Genomic DNA, 19,772 nt, shown 5'->3' on the forward strand with positions numbered 1-19,772 from the left:
AAGGTCATCAGCCCCTAAGCTTACACACTACTTAACCTAAATTATACTAAGGACAAACACACACACCCATGCCCGAAGGAGGACTCGAACCTCCGCTGGGATCAGCCGCACAGTCCATGACTGCAGCGCCTTAGACCACTCAGCTAATCCCGCGCAGCAGCCACAAAGTCTAAGATATTTCCATTGCATGTGGGCTGCCAAGCTAGCTGCTATAGACAGTTTTCAGAAAATGTGTTCAACAGTAATTTGCATGACTGTCTGTCTGCACCCCCCACAATGAATCCACTGACATCCCAGTCTACACTTGGTAGGTTAAAGCTGCCTCCAACTAGTATTGCATGCTCTCGATATTTATGCACTACTGACCACAGACATTCTTAGAATGGCTCTAGAACCATTACAGTAGAATTGGGTGGCTAGTAAAAACATCCAACAATTAATTTGGTTTCACCTACACCTGTTATACGTGGCCAGGTAACTTCTATGTCACACTCAATAGAGACAATATTTTTGTCAACTGCAATGAACATGCCCCCTCCTGCGGCCTCTAATCGGTCTTTATGGTATACATTCCACAACTAGCTAAATACACTCCTGGAAATTGAAATAAGAACACTGTGAATTCATTGTCCCAGGAAGGGGAAACTTTATTGACACATTCCTGGGGTCAGATACATCACATGATCACACTGACAGAACCACAGGCACATAGACACAGGCAACAGAGCATGCACAATGTCGGCACTAGTACAGTGTATATCCACCTTTCGCAGCAATGCAGGCTGCTATTCTCCCATGAAGACGATCGTAGAGATGCTGGATGTAGTCCTGTGGAACGGCTTGCCATGCCATTTCCACCTGGCGCCTCAGTTGGACCAGCGTTCGTGCTGGACGTGCAGACCGCGTGAGACGACGCTTCATCCAGTCCCAAACATGCTCAATGGGGGACAGATCCGGAGATCTTGCTGGACAGGGTAGTTGACTTACACCTTCTAGAGCACGTTGGGTGGCACGGGATACATGCGGACGTGCATTGTCCTGTTGGAACAGCAAGTTCCCTTGCCGGTCTAGGAATGGTAGAACGATGGGTTCGATGACGGTTTGGATGTACCGTGCACTATTCAGTGTCCCCTCGACGATCACCAGTGGTGTACGGCCAGTGTAGGAGATCGCTCCCCACACCATGATGCCGGGTGTTGACCCTGTGTGCCTCGGTCGTATGCAGTCCTGATTGTGGCGCTCACCTGCACGGCGCCAAACACGCATACGACCATCATTGGCACCAAGGCAGAAGCGACTCTCATCGCTGAAGACGACACGTCTCCATTCGTCCCTCCATTCACGCCTGTCGCGACACCACTGGAGGCGGGCTGCACGATGTTGGGGCGTGAGCGGAAGACGGCCTAACGGTGTGCGGGACCGTAGCCCAGCTTCATGGAGACGGTTGCGAATGGTCCTCGCCGATACCCCAGGAGCAACAGTGTCCCTAATTTGCTGGGAAGTGGCGGTGCGGTCACCTACGGCACTGCGTAGGATCCTACGGTCTTGGCGTGCATCCGTGCGTCGCTGCGGTCCGGTCCCAGGTCGACGGACACGTGCACCTTCCGTCGACCACTGGCGACAACATCGATGTACTGTGGGGACCTCACGCCCCACGTGTTGAGCAATTCGGCGGTACGTCCACCCGGCCTCCCGCATGCCCACTATACGCCCTCGCTCAAAGTCCGGCAACTGCACATACGGTTCACGTCCACGCTGTCGCGGCATGCTACCAGTGTTAAAGACTGCGATGGAGCTCCGTATGCCACGGCAAACTGGCTGACACTGACGGCGGTGGTGCACAAATGCTGCGCAGCTAGCGCCATTCGATGGCCAACACCGCGGTTCCTGGTGTGTCCGCTGTGCCGTGCGTGTGATCATTGCTTGTACAGCCCTCTCGCAGTGTCCGGAGCAAGTATGGTGGGTCTGACACACCGGTGTCAATGTGTTCTTTTTTCCATTTCCAGGAGTGTATCTTAGCACTTTCTACTTCAGGTTTCAGACAGCTCTGAGCATGAGAACTTTCCTGGAGGGCAGTAAATTCGGAAACTTTGTTATAAATAATTTGACATTTTACTGATTAAATTTTGACACTTGAAGTGTCTACTCTGAATGCAGTCTGACCTCCCTTGCAGTGTACCGAGTGGCGAGTGTTCATCAGAGCATCTCAAACTACCATCTAGCCTAAAAAAAAACCATGTGCACTCCACAAGTTCTCTGCTACCTGAGTCGCTGCTTCCTTAGTGCAGTGCACCCCTGACCTCTCAAGGGGAGTCCTATAAATCACCACACAATAATGCAGGTCTAGAAATCTGCAGCCAAGACCATCACACAGTCGATGAAGTCTTTGGTTGAGGCCCTCCACTAAGCTCCAAGCCAAAAACATGGTGAAGCAAGCACTCATCTGGTCGCATATGGACAGGAATTGTAAGCACTTCGTATGACAACGTGTGGGTTGCAAAAGAGTAAAATCGGCAGACATGTCATGTCACCACTGGGAAGCTTCAGCCTTCTGAATCTATGATCTGAACATGTCCATACAGATCTCATAGGACATCTCTCGCCAGTGGAAGGATACACTCACAGTATCACAGCTATAGACTGTTATACATGGAGGTCTGAAGTTTTCGCAGTAACTGACATAACCACTGAAAATATCGTAACTGCATTTTTTCGTGGGAGGATCGCGCATTTCGTGTACCCCTGAGGATCACAGCTGACCAGCAAAGAAAATTTGAATCCTATCTCTTCAAAGCACTCCCTACCTCTTCAAAGCACTCCCTACCTCTTCAAAGCACTCCCTACCTCTTCAAAGCACTCGCTGTCTTACTTGGCATGAAGCAAATCAGAAGTACAGCATATCATCCAGCTGTAAACAGTTTAGTTGAACTTAAGCACCAACAGATCAAAGCGTTGCTGCAGAGCCTCAATTCATAACAGTGGACAGAGATGCTACCTATTGTTCTCTTAGGTCTACATGCATCCCTGTAAGAAGACCGCTAAGCAGCTACAGCTGAGCTCACGTATGGTCAACATATATGCCTTCCTGGTAAGTTGTTTGCCAGTGTACGAGATGAATCCATTGACCTGTCAGAGTTTGTGAATAATCTGTGAACACAGCTGCGACAGCTATGTACAATGGTGCCAAGGGATCAGCCAAACTGTCATCTATTCATGTTTGATGAGCTATGCGATTGTCACTGTGCTTTTATCTGACAAGATGTAGCGTGTAAGCCGCCACAGCCACCCTATAATGGACCATTCCATGTAATTAGCAGGCATGACAAAACATTCACCATCAAACTAATGGGCAACCCCCCCACCCCCACGCCCTCCCACTAAGTGCCTTCAACTTTCACTATCCTGTGTCAACAGATTAAAAATGTTCATATATTTTGAACACATAATATTTACAAAATAACTGAACCATGACAAACATGATTAAATTTCAGAACAAATTGACACTAAACCCAATAAGTCTAATTCAAATATCCTACAAATTACAATAATTCGCAGCATTTGCATAAAATACAAATCTTTGAACAGTTAAAATATATTTCAACTGTACACTGAAATGACGAATAAGGCATCTTCCCTGTGGGAAAAATTCCCCTCTTTCCAATTGTGGACTCAGAACTGATATAACACTTCTGGTTCTCACATCATTAACAATATTTAAAAATACACATTTAGCATCTAATCTTTACCTTAATATATGTAATAACATAGACATTTAAATTTATTCTGATAGGTCTTAATACTAGTACATGCTGCTGTGTGCAACTTTTAACTAATTATGTGGCTTCTCAAATGTGACTAATCAAAAATGCTAATTAGTAATGCTCTGCTTTTCATTACTTCTCTTGGTGGAATGACATATATATCCTCCTCCAATTTCCCACTTAAATACGTTGTTTTTACATCCATATGATGATTTGTTAAATTTCATTTTGCAGCCAAGGCTAAAAGATATCTCTATGAGGCATACTTGACTACAGGTGAAAAAGTTTCTTTGTAATCTACCCCTTGTTTTTGTGAATATCTTTTTATTACAAGTCGTGCTTTATATCTTGGTGACGAATTTTCGGGGCTCTTCAAAGTGAATACCCATCTTGCCTGTAATGGTTTCTTATCTGGTGGCATCTTTACCCATTCAAAGGTTTCATTCTGAGATAAAGATTCCAATTCCATCTCCATTGCTTCTTTCCATTCTTGCGAGTTTGGGCCGCTCATTGCTTCTTCTGCTGTTGCTGGCTCATCATTAAAAGATTGGGCTGCATACATCTCAAAATCCGGATATTCTTTCGGTTTTGGCACCCGAGAAGAACCCCCTTACATTGCTCTCTTCATTTTGTTCGTCCTCAAACTCACTGTCATCATAAATAGTCTCCATGTGCCTTTAACTGTCCTCTTTCTGTTCTTCACTTTCTCTTTCTTCACGTAAGGTTTCACTCTCAGAACTAGATCCAGTTAACTTAGAGTCTTGCCCTTTTCAGAGTCCTTTCTGTTTTCAAAGAATACTACATCTCTGCTTGTAATTATCCTTTTATTCTATGAATACATTAATTGGTGGCCCTTTGAATTTGCACCACTGCATCACACCCAAAAATCCTTATATTGCTTAGGTCAGGTTTCCTTCCTATCCATATCTATTTCTTAATGCTTTTGTAGGTGATCTATTGTTCAAATATAAGACCGTTCATACTGTGTCTGCCCAAAAATCTTTTGATAATCCAGCATCAGTTATCATGCTCCTTGCTTTTTCAACAATGGTCCTACTAGCCCTCTCGGCAACCCCATTTTGAGATGGGCTGTACCTTATGGTAGTTCGATGCCTCATTCCCATTTTTGCCAGAAGTGTCTTCAATTTCTGGTTAATATATTCTCTCCTGTTATCAGAACTGATGTTTTCAATCTTCTTTCCCGCCCACCTTTTGACCATATTACGATATTCGTCAAAAATGTCACTCACTTGGTCTTTGGAACTAAGAAAATAAACATGAGTATATCTTGAATAATAATCAATAAACACAAAATATAATAACTTGCACCTATGGATTCGCATTCCATCAGGCCACATACATCTGTATGGATTAACTGTAAGACCTCATCAGATTTACGTTCACTAGTCTTAAAAGGTAGCCTCGTTTGTTTTCCTTTTATGCATATCTCACAAGGGTCCTTGGATACACTATAACTCTCTCTCTATTCCCTTTACCATATCCCTTATTAAAGACACACACTTTCTATTTAGGTGTCCAAGCCTGCAGTGCCATAAAAAAACTTTCACTGAGTATACTGAGTGACTAACATTTCTATGCTTACGTTCAATGGTATCCAACTTAAAATACCCCTTTCGTTACTTGCTGTAGTTATAATTTTACCATTTTCGCTGATTACTCTTGCTCAGTGCATGTCAAAAGTGACTGTATTTCCCTTCTTCACAATTTCTCCTACATACAGTAGGTTAGTAGCAACAATTTTTACATAATGAACATCATGTGCTGTAACTGTATTGGGTTCACTATTTACACTTATACTTGTAGGTCTAGTTTCCCAGCCAAATGACACTGGAGCTTGCTGCCATCAACAGTTGATATTCCCATATGAGTCTTATCTTTAACATCATAAAGAAGAGCTCTGTCTTTAACAATATGCACAAATGCACTTGAGTCTAAAATCCATTCTAGTTGACAATCACCTACATCTCCAAAAGAATAAAAACACGAGAGTGCCTTACCTTTATTATTGGTCCCTCTCTCTCTGGACTATCGGCAACATACCTCTTTTGCTGTGTGTCTGACCTTGGGTTTACTTTTTCTCTGGCAATATGCCCCTTCTTCTGACATCTGTAACACATTACTAATTTCTTCCTTTTGTTTTTTGAATAAAGAGCACATGCAGTTCTCTTCTCCAACACATGACAGCTCGAAGTACTCTTTACATCCTGTAGGATTTTCTCTTTAATACTGTCACCCATAGTTGGTATACCTGAGCTTTCCAGTCCCATAATCATAGGCGCATACCTTTTGGGCAGTCCTGGCAGCAGTAGTGTCCCTATCCATTCGTAAGCGATCTCAAACCCAACATTCCTCAGTCGGTTTTCCTGAAGTATTTGTCTACACTTTTGCATTTGTCCAGCTGAGTGGTAATTAACTCATGTAATAATACTAATTTTCTTGTAAGACCTCCATCCTCAAATGCACTTTGTAATTTGTCCTAGACTTATTTTGCTGTCGCAGCTTTTTCAACGTGACCATAATTCACTGAATCAACCAGTAACACCAACTTTGATTTTGCTTTCCTATCCTTACTTGAATAATTCTGATCTGTGAATTTCATTGTTCCATCAACTACATCCCACAGGTCGTCCAAATGTAAATAAGCTTCAACTGCAAATTTCCACGTCGCATAGTTTTCGTGACCCATAAGTCTTTCAATCTGCAGAATTTGTGCCACACCCACTTTAAAAATATTTGATGTTTCTTCACGTAAAGAACAATACCGAAGAATAATACAAAAGAGTTGCATTTATCTTGTAAGGATAACTCATACTTCACACATGTGGACTACTTGGAACTTTTCCAATACTTTCTCACTACTATATTATGGATATACTTATTCCAAGTGCATCGCTGGGCCCATAACCTATTAGAGTCGATACAGTTCAATAAGTAATAATGAGAAAAAGACATTTAGTGCCCGTAACTATATTTGCACTTCTGGGTAAAATACATTGAACACAACAACCAAGGAACATTATATTACACACATAAAACTCAGAGTGCATAATAGCACAAGAGAGGTCTATTATATTTCACATGATGCACTTCGCCTCCATCTCACACGAAATATATTGATCACACAGTTCCAACAATATCCAAGGATTTCTATTAGGCCTTGTCATTTTACCTCTTTGTTCTTCTGCTGCCTTCATTATTTCATCTCTCAAAGCTACCCATTCATCTCCTACAGTATTCCTTTCCCCTTTTCCAGTCAATCATTGTCTAACGCTCCCTCTGAAACTCTGAACTACCTCTGGTACTTCCAACCTATCCAAGTCCCATCTCCTTAATTTCCTACCTTTTTGCAATTTCTTCACTGTTAATCTACAGCTCACAGTCAATAAATTGTGATCACAGACCATATTTGTCACTGGAAATGTTTTCCAGTTTAAAATCTGGTTCTGAAATCACTGTCTTACCATTATATAATCAATCCGATACCTTCTGGTGTCTCCATGTCTCTTCCATATGTATAACCTCCTTTAATAATTCCTAAACCAAGTGTTAGTGATGATTAAATTGTCTCCTGTGCCAAATTCTACCAAGCATTCATCCCTTTCCCCCAGTCCATATTCACCTGCTAATTTTTGTTCTCTTTCTTTTCCTACTACGAAATTCCAGTTCCCCACAAGAATCAAATTTTCCTCCATTCATTAAACCTTTCTTTTTTCTTCAATTTCTTCATCAGCAGAACTACTTGGCCTATAAACTTGTACTACTGTTTTGGGTGTTGGATTTGTGTCTATCTTGGCCATGATGATGTGTTCACTACGCTATTCATAGCAGCTAACCCACATTCCTATTTTCTTATTCATTATTAGACCTACTCCTGCAATACGTGTATTTGGTTTTTATATTTATTTATTTTCTGTCCATATAACAAAAAGTTTTTGGACATTGTCAGGAAAATTTAGATTACATTACTCATATACAGTAAAATATTTACATTCTTTCATAACAACATATGGATCAGACACTTGTCTGTACACATTATTTCTCAAAAGGGCACTACAAGTAGATTCCTCTATCGTGTAACACAATTTAGCTTATATTTATAATAGTACAGTACACATAATACAATGTATAATTACATTGTTTCATACCACTGATAGATCGGAGACATTGTCTATATACACTGTTTTCCAAGGTGGCACTACAACTTAAAGTCCTCTATAGAGTAACAACACTTCTCTATTAATAATTGCTCCCTTCCACTCTTTAGCATATTTAGATTTACTTTCTTGAGTTCACAGGGTAGTGCATTGTAGAAAATTGCTCCCATTCTGTGTAGGCTGTGGTCCGTTGCCTTTTTATTGGTCACAATTCTACAAAAATTTTCCCTTCCCCGTATATCAGAGTTGTGTACATTACTGTTTCTCATATTAAATTCAGGATTTTGTTTCATGAACATGACTGTCTGGAGTATATACATGAAGTACACTGTAAGAATTTTATATTTTCTAAAGATGTCTCTACAAAGCTCCCTCTTCTTTACCTTGGCTACCATTCTTACTGCCTTTTTTTGTAATTTAAAAAGTCTATCTATATGAACTGCTGATGCCCCACCCCATATCTCAATACACTTGCCAATGGTTGCCACCTAAAATGTAAACAATAATCATATTGACAGGTACATTGCCACTGCTCTTTTTCCTTCGACAACTTGTGAACAAGCCTATATTTTGTTCTACCCTGATTGGGAGACCTCACTGACCGTGAGGCCATTTTCTAGGATGGCCTTCGGCTGTGCGTCTGAGCAGGACTTTGAGGTTTGTATTCACTGAGGTTCTAATAATTATACCATAAAGGCCTGTACCGTCCCTGTCGAAAATCGAAGTATCTATGAGCACACCTTATTCCATTTGGCATAAAAACAAATTCTCTGTATGCTTCCCTGAATTGACATATTAAATCGTCCAGGTTTGGCTTATAATACCAGAGTTCTTCCAGTACAATTACAGCAGCTGAATAATTAATCTTGTTTCCATAAAATGTAATTGCTAACTCATCAATTCTCTCTTGACTGGTAGGAACAAGGATGGCCAGGTGTAGGTCGTCCGGGTAATTTCTTATATGGTCCCAGTTGCCATAAAAAAACGCAAACGCAGACATTAGCTGTAAACAACAATCTTTATTCAGAATGTTACTGTTCCCTTGCGTTTACAAAAGGTCATATACACTCTATTTCTAACAACAAACGTTAAATATTTCACTTCACTTTGTACCACATCATTCTTAGCCGGTTCATCTCCAGAAATTTGCAAACCAATATAAAACAGATTCACACCTTGAAATATTTTATTTTTTGCACGAAATTGATTCTCCAAATCGGTCCATGATTTAACTTTCGAAATGTCTGCACTTGTCTCGGGCTTGGAATAGGTTACAAACTTAAATCGATTCTTTCTAGTGTACTTACGCCAAGGAACGCCGGATGAACGTTCGGGTCTAAGACTAAATGGACCTATTTTATTACTACAGGCTACACGCAATTTTTCCAAAGCTCCTTGGTCTTCAAAAATTTTCTTATTTGCTCTATCATCCAATGTTAGCCTTTCCACTCTTACATTAATTCTATATACATTCATACACACGGAAGGTGCGGATGAATTAACCCAAAATATATTTGCCTTAAAGTATCATGGTCCAAGAAGACTGAGACCTGTTTCAGTACACACACATTTCTACTGATTTTCTTGCAAATATTATCTACATGGTCTTTCCATGATAAGTGTTCATCAACAAAAATTTATGTGAATTTGCATATGCAAGACCCAATGGGGATGGAAATACAGTATCAGTTATGACAGCATTATAACTGTGGATGAACTTCATTATTACCGTTTTGTCTTTATTTACAAGAAGCTTGTTTGCTGTAAGGTATGTGGACAGAGTATTGAAACTGATCTCGGTACTGTTAGCTGCAGACTGCATATCACTGCCACAGCTGATGAAGGATATGTCATCGGCATAGCTCACAACCATGCAATTTTGGGGTTCAAATAAGTTATTTACATATACAGGGAACAGAAAAGGCCCTAGTATGCTTCCTTGAGGCACGCCGCATTGAAGTGTCCTGAAGTTTGATTTGGTTGTTAGGAGCTGCTCATTATTTTGATAAGTTAGCTTTACACACTGTTTCCTGTCTTTCAAAATGGAGAGGCAAGTAGTTTCAAGGCTAGTCCTCTCAACCCGTATTCTTCTAGCTTACACAGAAGAATGGTATGATTCACAGTATCAAAGGCTTTATTTATAACCCTTAACCCAGGACTTAACCAGAAGTCCTATTCCTCTCCCACTGAACTTCACTAACTCTCACTATATCTAACTTCAACCTATCCATTTCCCTTTTTAAACTTTCTTGCCTGCCTGCATGCCTCATTAAGGGATCTAACATTCCATGCCCCAGCCCGTACAGTGTCAGTTTTGTTTCTCCTGATGATGACATCCTCCCGAGTAGCCTTGCTTGGATACCTGTATAGGGGACTATTTTACCTCTGTAATATTTTACCCAAGATAATGCCATCATCATTTAACTATACAGTAGAGCTGCATGACAGCAAAGAAAAGTAACAGCTGTAGTTTACACTTGCTTTCAGCTGTTCACAGGGTCAGCACAGCAAGGCCACATTGGTTGATGTAGCAAAACCAGATCCGTCAATCACCCAGGCTGTAGATACCCCTATGTTGAAGTTGCACCTATGGTATGGCTATATGTATTGTCGAGGCATGCAAGCACCCCACCACAGTGGGGCCCATGGCTCGGGGGGAGGAGTCCCACTTCATAGCTATGAAAAGTGAGTCAACACATGCTTCAACACATGCTCATCTCAAGAACCATGATGTCATACTATTAATTCTGATATATTCTGAATTTCAGAGGTTCCTCCAAGTCATGGGTTGGTAGTGCAGATCCTGTGGTGCTCACCTGACAAGTTCGCAAATCAGTGTGGGCTGCTCCTGGGTGGTTGGACAGAGGTTCTGTAATAATACACTTAAAAACTCTGAATAAAAAGAACTACAGTTAGTAGTAAAAATAATAAGGGAGAACAATAGATATAATGGACTGGAATTGAAATGTGCTGATGCATGATGTGATGTAGCGAGCAGAGCTCTTACAAGTTACCCACATTTTACTAATAAAATTGAATACACATTATGAGGTAAGCCTTTGTAATTACTGGAATTTTACAAAAGTATTTAATTTGATTGCAGCTGTGTGTAAGGCATATAAGCGAGGTTCTAGGGTGGAGATTAATATAGTAATGTGGTCTGAGAAACAAAAGTCAAGAGTAAATAAGCAAATGGATCCTAGAAACATGCACATAATAAATTTGATTTTTCAGAAATACCCAATAATTTAAGATCTTTGTACAAAAAAATCATGGAGGCAAAATTCTACATAGATGTTATTTTCGTGCTTTATTTTGTAGTTGTTTAAATCACAACTTGTGTGAATGTGTGAAATGGTGGATAATTGTAATCAGAGCACTAGAACACCATACCCTAAAAACGATAAGTTCATCAAACTCATTGCATATCCTTTGTCCTCAAACACCTCAATTTTCCCTTAAGCAGTATAAATGTTGTAGAATGCAAGTACTTTATGATCAAAAGAGACCAATCATTGAAAAGCACAAGCGTTGAGCCGCTGAAAGGCAAACACAAAAGAAGAAAAACTTGCTTGTTTTCAGACTTATCTTTGATGAGCTACAGTACAAACACATGCACACGTGTGCTCTCATGCTCAAGCATATGAGCATATACCCCTACATGGTGTTGGCTACACTGACAAGACAGTGTCAATGCTAAATGCTATTTTGTGGCAAGTGGGTGGACAGTGGGGATGGGGGTGTAGTGTGGGGTGGGGTGGGTAGAGATGGAGAGGGAAGTAGAAGGTAAGGAGAGGGATTGGGAGTGGGTGGCTAATAGCTCAAAGTGAGGCCAGTTAGGAATGTGGGAGGGAGTGATGGCAGCTGTAACTGTAACAGCCAGTGGGAAGCACTACAAGCTGAGGGGGTGCCACCCTGTAGCACGTCTCTGCCATTACGACTGGGCCATATGGTCTTTGAGGAACAACTGTCGATCTGATCACACCTTCCAGCAACCAACCTCCACATTTAATCTCCGAACCCACTCATCCCTCCTCACACATTCCTCTCATCAGAATTTTAATCTCAGGTAACTCGGAGTCACCTGCAACTTCCACCCAACAGTTCCCCTTTCCTCCATTGTCACTCCCTTCTGATTCATGACCCCATATAGCCTTCAGTGTGATGTGCTTCCTTTCTTAAAGTATGATAAAAGATAGGAGACACTACATTACACAGACTTAAATGGCACAATGATTCCATTGTTTATTATAACTCTTGGCATTGAACATCTCTCACCATCCTACATCTGCATTGCAGCCACTCTAGAAATGCATCATCTTCTTTATGTAATAGAATATTGCTATTAATTTTTTCTACTGAACTCTCACTAAAGCTTTTGACAATTTTTTTTAAGTAGCAACTGAGTTATTTAGCAAATTGTTCCAACAGTAACCATACAAGAAAATACTTACATGAAATAAGTGGCACACATTTTCATCATGACAAATCTGTATAAGTGATGTTTTCCCACTCCCTGTTTTGCTATTTACAGGCCACTCCATGTCAAATCCAACAACCATTTCATCTAGATTTGTCAGCATTTCCCTGAAATACAGGTACAATATTAATGAAAGATTGAAAAATATGTGCAAAAATTGGGAATTAGACATCACTTATTAAAACTCTGTATCAGTGTCGTATTCCATTATACAACTAGCTTTTTTCTTTTTGAGCTAACAACACAGAAAATAATCTTTTTAAACTGTCCATTACAAGTACTAGAAGAGCACAAGATAATGTGACTTGATACCTTACCTTTCAAATATGACTGTTTTTAACAACAACAAAAACACACAAAAACTTAGCCGCAATTGTACAACAGCTGTTTATGGAACCACCCATCTGCTTTCACCAGAGGTGAAACTGTGTTGCTTTGTATAACATCATGTGGTGCAGTGTATCTGAAAGGGAAAGTGTTTACAAAGGGTGTGTTGGAGTATGTGGTGGCCCTCTGTAGTGTGGAGTATTTATGTTTCTTGATTGTTCGTTCTTTTTTCCCTTCGAGGAAGATGCGGAAGCACCAAGAGTACCGTCCACATTTACAAGTGTCTTGTAGACAAGCAATCGTCGGCGACGAAGATATTTACTTGCATGTCTGGATGACCAGACATTATTGACGGAAGATAGCTGACTGAAATTGCTTTGAGATAAACTTGCTGAATGTGAATAACACGGCTTCAGCTGTGTTTGTATAGATTTACTACATGTTGATGGTGTGGAAATTTTTGCCGGACTGGGACTCAAACTCAGATTTCCTGTTTATCCTGGCTGGCTGGCTGGCTCTGAGCACTATGGGACTTAGAACTACTTAAACCTAACTAACCTAAAGACATCACACACATCCATGCCCGAGGCAGGATTCGAACCTGTGACCGTAGCAGTCACGCGGTTCCGGACTGAGCGCCTTAACCGCGAGACCACCGTGGCCGGCCTGTTTATCCTGAGTGGTCACCTTAACCATTAGGATATCTGTGCACACTTCCTGGACTGACCCAAACTTCTGTGGGTCACATGTCTACATCCCTATTCCATAGTCTGCTACATCCATCACTAAATGCTCGCAGCTCTACTCTGTTTTCCCACACCAGTCAGAATGAGACTATGAGGCATCAAGACCCACGATGATATCATCTTTTATCCGCATTGGTATTTCAATGTTTAGTTGCACATCTGGATGAACAGACATTATTGGTGATAGACAGCCATCCAATATTGCTTCGAAACAAATTCACTGAATGTGAATAACTTGTCTTCAGCTGTGTTACAGAGTTTTGGTTTAGATTAACTACTGATTGATGACATACGAAATAATTTCAGATGACTATCTATTGCCAACAATATCCGTTCATCCAGACATGCAGGTAAATGTTATAAGCCAAGGTGGAGAAAAGATGATAACATCACAGATCTCAGTTCCTTATAGTCTCATTCTCACTGGAGCAGGAATACAGAGAATAGCTGTGAGAATTCAGTGACGAATGTAGCAGACTATGGTAATGGGTTGTAGACAGCGTGATGTATGGAAGTTTACATCAGTCCGACAGATTGTACAGATAGCCCAACAGTTAAGGCAACCACTCGTGAATGCGAGAAATCTGTGTTTGAGTCTCAGCCTGACACAAATTTTCACATGTTAACAATATGTAATAAATCTATACCTAACACAGCTGAAGCCATGTTGTTCATATTCAGCGAATTTCAAGTTTGGATTTATTAGTGTGATGTGTTGCTTACAGTTGACAATTTAATTTTATGTTTTGTTATTAGTTACTTATGGATATGACAATGAAGTTCACTAGCATGTCCCTGCATGCCGCAATGGGGGCGACCAGTTGACTGCAGTTAAATCCCTATCGTTATTCTGTTTAATTGCTGAGTACGTGAAGTGTTATGTTTATGGAGAAGGAATGAGATTGATCAAAGTTGCTGCATCCCGGACCGGGGACCAGTATATGCAGCACTGTTGGTGGGACAATGTATGGCATTGGTTTCTGGTTTGAGAAGTCTACACTGGCCATTTGAGAGATTGGATTGATGAAGTATTATTTTTGTTATAACTAGATTGCTAGATTTATATACCGCCTGACTTTGGTAAATATGTTTTTTCTATTGTGGTATGTACAGTGTGTGTGTTTATGTCCATAATTGAGAGTTTCTTGTATATCAAAATTGTGTTAATGCATTTTTTTTAATTTTTAGGTTATGTTATGAGTTGTAATTATGCTGGATTGTGATAGGCAGATACTGTGCAGTTTGTTTTATCTATACTCGTGAGGTTAGGTTTTTTATGTTGGTTATGTGAGCAAATTGTGGTTTTGTGGTACTGCGGATTTTGTTTTAGCTACATAGGTCAAGTGATATTTTCAGTATCAGGTTTTGGACTTAAGTGTGGGTTTGTGGACTTAATTTGAGCTATATAGGTCAAGGAAAATTTCTGATACCAGATTTTATTTTTTATTGTCGAGGATTTCATTTGCTTAATTTTTGTGTTGTATGTCTTCATTACTAGGACTGCCGCATATTTAGAATACCTCCACCCAAAACCCCCTAATTCCCATGGGTGCTCTGTTAGTTCAACTGAATTTTTGAAATTACACATTTCTCATGTTATTTGTTTTTTGTTCACGTGTGTAGTGAGTGACATCATGGTCACCATATTGTATACACATGAAATGTGGATTCACCATCTTGGTAATGTTATAGATCAAAGGTGACAGATGGTATCACAATCTGCCATGGAACACAGGTATCATTGGCGACGTACAGTATAAAAGTAGTAGTAGTAGGAATGTCTGATTGAATACTGAGTTGATAATTTATGGTGCTCTTCAGGGAGTGGCAATAGGATTGCTGCTCTTCATTTTGTTTGTATGATATGCCTCAAACAGCAGTTATAACTTCATAATGTATGGATGTTATACTTCATCCGTATAAATATAAACGTAACCAATGTATGAGAGTTACAAGTTTCAATAAATATGAGAGATAGATTTCACCTAGGATAATTTATTTGTAAATATCGATAACATGTTGTACATAACACAACAACATGATATCTGTCTTAAGCATGGAGACTTTGTTCTGACAGTAGAGTAACCATTGCCGATGACGTTATTTGTACGTGGTATGGAGGAGCATGGTGTTAGCAGACTCATCTCCTGACAACTGAATGCTTTTCAGACCTTGACCCACTAATTCTCAATCACACAGGTCCTCTATTGGCCTCATGAGGATGAGTGCACGCCATTCCAGTGTTCCCAGTAAGAGAAAGATGACTGGCATACCAGGAATTTAACCTGGTCCTTCACGTGGACAGTCACACTGACCATTCAACTACAAAGGGAGACACAATTGTAGCAGAGAACTATAATTTCCAGAGTGTTGCAGTTAATAAGTACGCAAAACTGGAGTATTGTATCAAAAATTTCCTCAAAATGAGCAGCAGCAAATGCTCAAGTAATACTGTCAATCTCCCCCCCCCCCCCCCCCCCCTTGAAATATCCGTTGTGATAATAGTCTGATCTACAGCACAGACAGAGGTTAAGGTCCAGGTGGAAGGCAATAGTATGGTTATATGACTAGAGCCTCCTGTCGGGTAACCATTCACCAGGTGCAAGTCTTTCAATTTGACACCACTTCGGCGACTTACACGTCGATGGGGATGAAATGATGAAAATTAGGACAACATAACACCCAGTCCCTGAGCGGAGAAAATCTCCGACCTAGCCGGGAATCGAACCCAGGCCCTTAAGATTGACATTCTGTCGTGCTGAACACTCAGCTACCGGGGGCGGACACAATAATATGGTCATTAATTGTTTAAGCCAACAACTGTGAGCACAAAATCTTGATTATAGTGACAAAAGGATCTGTAGTGTAGCCAGAAGTGTAGGTTCACCATTGGTGACATTTACTCACAGTATAGTACGCACAACATAGAAATCTTGCTATATGACTGGTTCAATCATTTCTATTTTTGAACAGAATATGTTGTTGGCAACAGTCACTTGATATTTAATAGTTTTCTTATGGATACCTAAAATCACAAGTCAAATTACAAAAGAGGGTAAGGGGGGAGAAGCAGCATAACTCTTGCCATTAATGTATCACAGCCTAATCCACATATGGTACACTCACTCGTCATACTGCATTACAGTATGGAAAAATTTAGTCCATGGCAAAAATATGTAGTCTACCATAAACTTGTCTCCAAGACAAATGTAGAGAACTAAGTGCATTAACTTTGTGTTCATAATGTGTTTGTGACAATTATCTTATGTCCTTGAAATACGCATGTACTACTTTGTTAATAAGAGATAGTCACTGTAAGAACATGGTCAACATGTGTCATCTTCATCTTGAAATTAACCACATGGATATCGTTATCTGAAAAGGATCTCCTAAATGCTGGAGCTAGTCTGTACACAAACTACCACAGAAAACGGAAAACTTGTGAGTAAGGCACATTCAGAAAACACTAAGAGATAACCTCATCATGTTCATATGGTGTAACATAATATTTAGAGGGCAGAAGGAAATTTTCCGAGCAAAAACAGTATAGACAAATGAATAAATTGAACAAACAATTGGCTACTATTATCTGCAGCTCTTTTTTCTTTTGTTTCTAATACTTAGTTATTTCTATTACTTAGTTAGTTACTTTCATGTTCCATGGATCATTTTGCACGATAAATTGTCATTATGTGGAATGAGCCATTTTACATTAATATTAATTTGTACTCTAAACATCACCATCACCACCGAAATTAAAACATGAAATACAGACTGAGTTAGCAATTCCTACCCACCACCTTTTACAACACAGCAATTCTTCTATGGAATAGAAGGAGCTGTCAAGGAGAAACTTTTTTAATTTATTTCCAAACTTTATCTTGCTGTCTGTTAGACATTTTATATCACTGGGTAAGTAGTAAAAATTTTGATGCAGCGTTGTGCACCCCTTTCTGTGCCAAAGACAACCTTAATGTTCAGTAATGAATGTCATTTCTTCTTCTGGTATTGTAACTATGTACTCACTGTCCCTTCGAACTGTAGTGGATTATTTACAACAAATTTCCTGAGGTAATAAATATACTACGAAGCATTAGTCAGAATGCAAACTACTTAAACAGATGTCTACAAGATACACAAGTAATACACATAAGCTCTACACATAAAGTGGGCTTCACATAGTGGAATAGGTTATGTAGTGTGAATGAAGTGGCTGAGAGACGTAGCATACAATTTTTAAACAGAAAATTTAATAACTGGGGCGTAATTCTGTTTATAATTCACTTAATTATTTCTCCATAATTTTAGGTACATAATATTTTCTAAAATGTTCCAGTAAGATAAGTGCTACTACCAAACAATATGAATTTCAAAGACAAAAGAATAATTACATAAGACTTTCACAAGCCATCCCACAGTCACCTATGGTTGCACAGTAGTTTATCTCTCCTTTAAAACGAAGAAATTCTGATTCCTGTATTTCATCATTCCCCTGGAAAAAAAACGAAACTGCCATTAATTGTTAATCACAAATTTCCCGTCAGCTAAACAGGATGTTCCCATTCCACACATATTTGGGCGAAATAACTCTAAATTTTTTCTTGGCCGACAAATATCAAACAGGTAATTAGATGACACATATGATTCACCCAAGCAAATGCCTGTTAGTACTGTTTATATGTTTTCTTTACCTTTTTAGAAAGCCACACTGGCACAATACGAACCCTGTTTTGCTCATTCGACATTGTGACCAGTTTATATATGGATAAAATGGCAAATTATGTTACTCTTGTTAACACACATTCCCTACGTAACTCATATTTTACGCGCGCAAAACTGTCAAATTACAAAACTAAAGTTGTCAGTATAGCCAACACACACTGATGTCAAAGAAACGTCTAGGATTGGTTTTTTTTTTAATCAGTTACTGTTTCCCCTAAAAAGAGAAATCCAGAGGAAATTGCTATGTCGCTATCGTGGAATCGATTTTCAGTACGAGGCCCAAAAAAAATTTTCTTTAGCACAAATGTGTCTCTACCATGGTGATAAAATTATACAAATAAAATTTTGTGCAGCGATATTTTTTACAGAATTATCTTTATGGGCCAGCTGTACAATCTGGGGTTGGAGCCAAGGAAACCCAAGGAAAGTCAACCGAGGAATAGGCTAACCATAGTTTAACTTGGAGCTGTACGATACCGTTCTATTCCCCTGTTAGCTATTCCCGCGATAGCGTTCCGGCCCAGTTAAGTTGGCAACAACTGAAGAGCACTCTGCATATTTTCGCGTACATTTCACAAATTCACATTTACTAAAGTTGTCGTCTGCTGAAATAGCGTGTCAACTGTGAGCTATAAGCGTTTCAGATTGCAAAATTATTCGTTTGAGGATATTTTCAGGCTGGTAATATTGCAGACGGCTTCAAGAGTGTAGTAGAAAAAACAAGACCTTCTGTGCTCTCATTCAATGAAAACATTTAAATAAGTTTGTGGGGTACTTGCATGTATAGCAGTGTAACAATCTATCGTCAAATTAGTTAAGTGATCAGGTATTTGTTGTTTGACCAGTAAGAGATCTTTCTAGATTTCCGAGTAAAGTATGGAACAAAAAATGTGCAACAGTTAGCAATCATAAACAACACCAGTCGACAGAGCAGCTGTAACAGACGTACCAATTTTTTTTTTTTTCCGAGGAAGAAACACGTAAATATCATGCCTAGAAAAGGTAGCAGAGGCTATTAGATCAGTATCACCCCATACGTGGAATGTAAGTTCCAAGCTGTGTTCGATGAAATTTACGATTTGATAAAGTTGTCAAGGGAAGGAAACCACAGACCACGTGGGGATATAATAGTTAGTTAGTTGGTAGCGTGTTCCATTGATCAATTGCACGGTACGGTAGCCGTTATGATGTGGAACGTGTCAATTGCACAAGAAATGCACATATGAAACAAAATTTTTTAATATATGTATTACAATACAGAGTTAAAGATTAATATTTCTATTATTTACCGTATTCCCTTAAATGGCATAAAATGCATATACTATATTTAAAGATTTATTTATTTCTATTCAAGAATTCATCTATAGTATAGAAGGAGTTGTCAAGGAGATATGATTTCAATTTATTTTTCAAGCTATTACTGCTGTCTGTCAGACACCTTATTTCATCCGTTAATTTGTCGAAAATTTTTATAGCAGCATATTTTACCCATTTCTGTGCCAAAGATAGGTTGAGCAAAGGATAGTGTAAGCCCTTCTTTTTTCTGGCCTTGTAATCATGA

At 39.6% G+C, this 19,772-nt stretch overlaps 1 protein-coding gene across 2 annotated transcripts in view; it reads right to left on the reverse strand.

Moving 5' to 3' along the window:
• Nucleotides 1-18,375, reverse strand: part of LOC124596549 (Werner Syndrome-like exonuclease) — a 66,161-nt gene extending 47,786 nt beyond the window's left edge. Inside the window, exons 1-3 of one of the 2 annotated variants that reach the window (XM_047135731.1) lie at nucleotides 18,181-18,372; nucleotides 17,881-17,981; nucleotides 12,391-12,523 (exon numbers count right to left, since the gene is read on the reverse strand). In XM_047135731.1, coding sequence (XP_046991687.1) covers nucleotides 12,391-12,523; nucleotides 17,881-17,981; nucleotides 18,181-18,234 — 288 coding nt within the window. In that variant the 5' untranslated portion in view covers nucleotides 18,235-18,372. Of the gene's footprint in view, nucleotides 1-12,390; nucleotides 12,524-17,880; nucleotides 17,982-18,180 lie in introns of both variants that reach the window. The other variant, XM_047135732.1, reaches the window with a different exon arrangement.
• Nucleotides 18,376-19,772: the final 1,397 nt, after the last annotated feature.

The sequence above is a fragment of the Schistocerca americana genome, chromosome 2, assembly GCF_021461395.2.
Source record: "Schistocerca americana isolate TAMUIC-IGC-003095 chromosome 2, iqSchAmer2.1, whole genome shotgun sequence".
Lineage (NCBI taxonomy): Eukaryota > Metazoa > Arthropoda > Insecta > Orthoptera > Acrididae > Schistocerca > Schistocerca americana.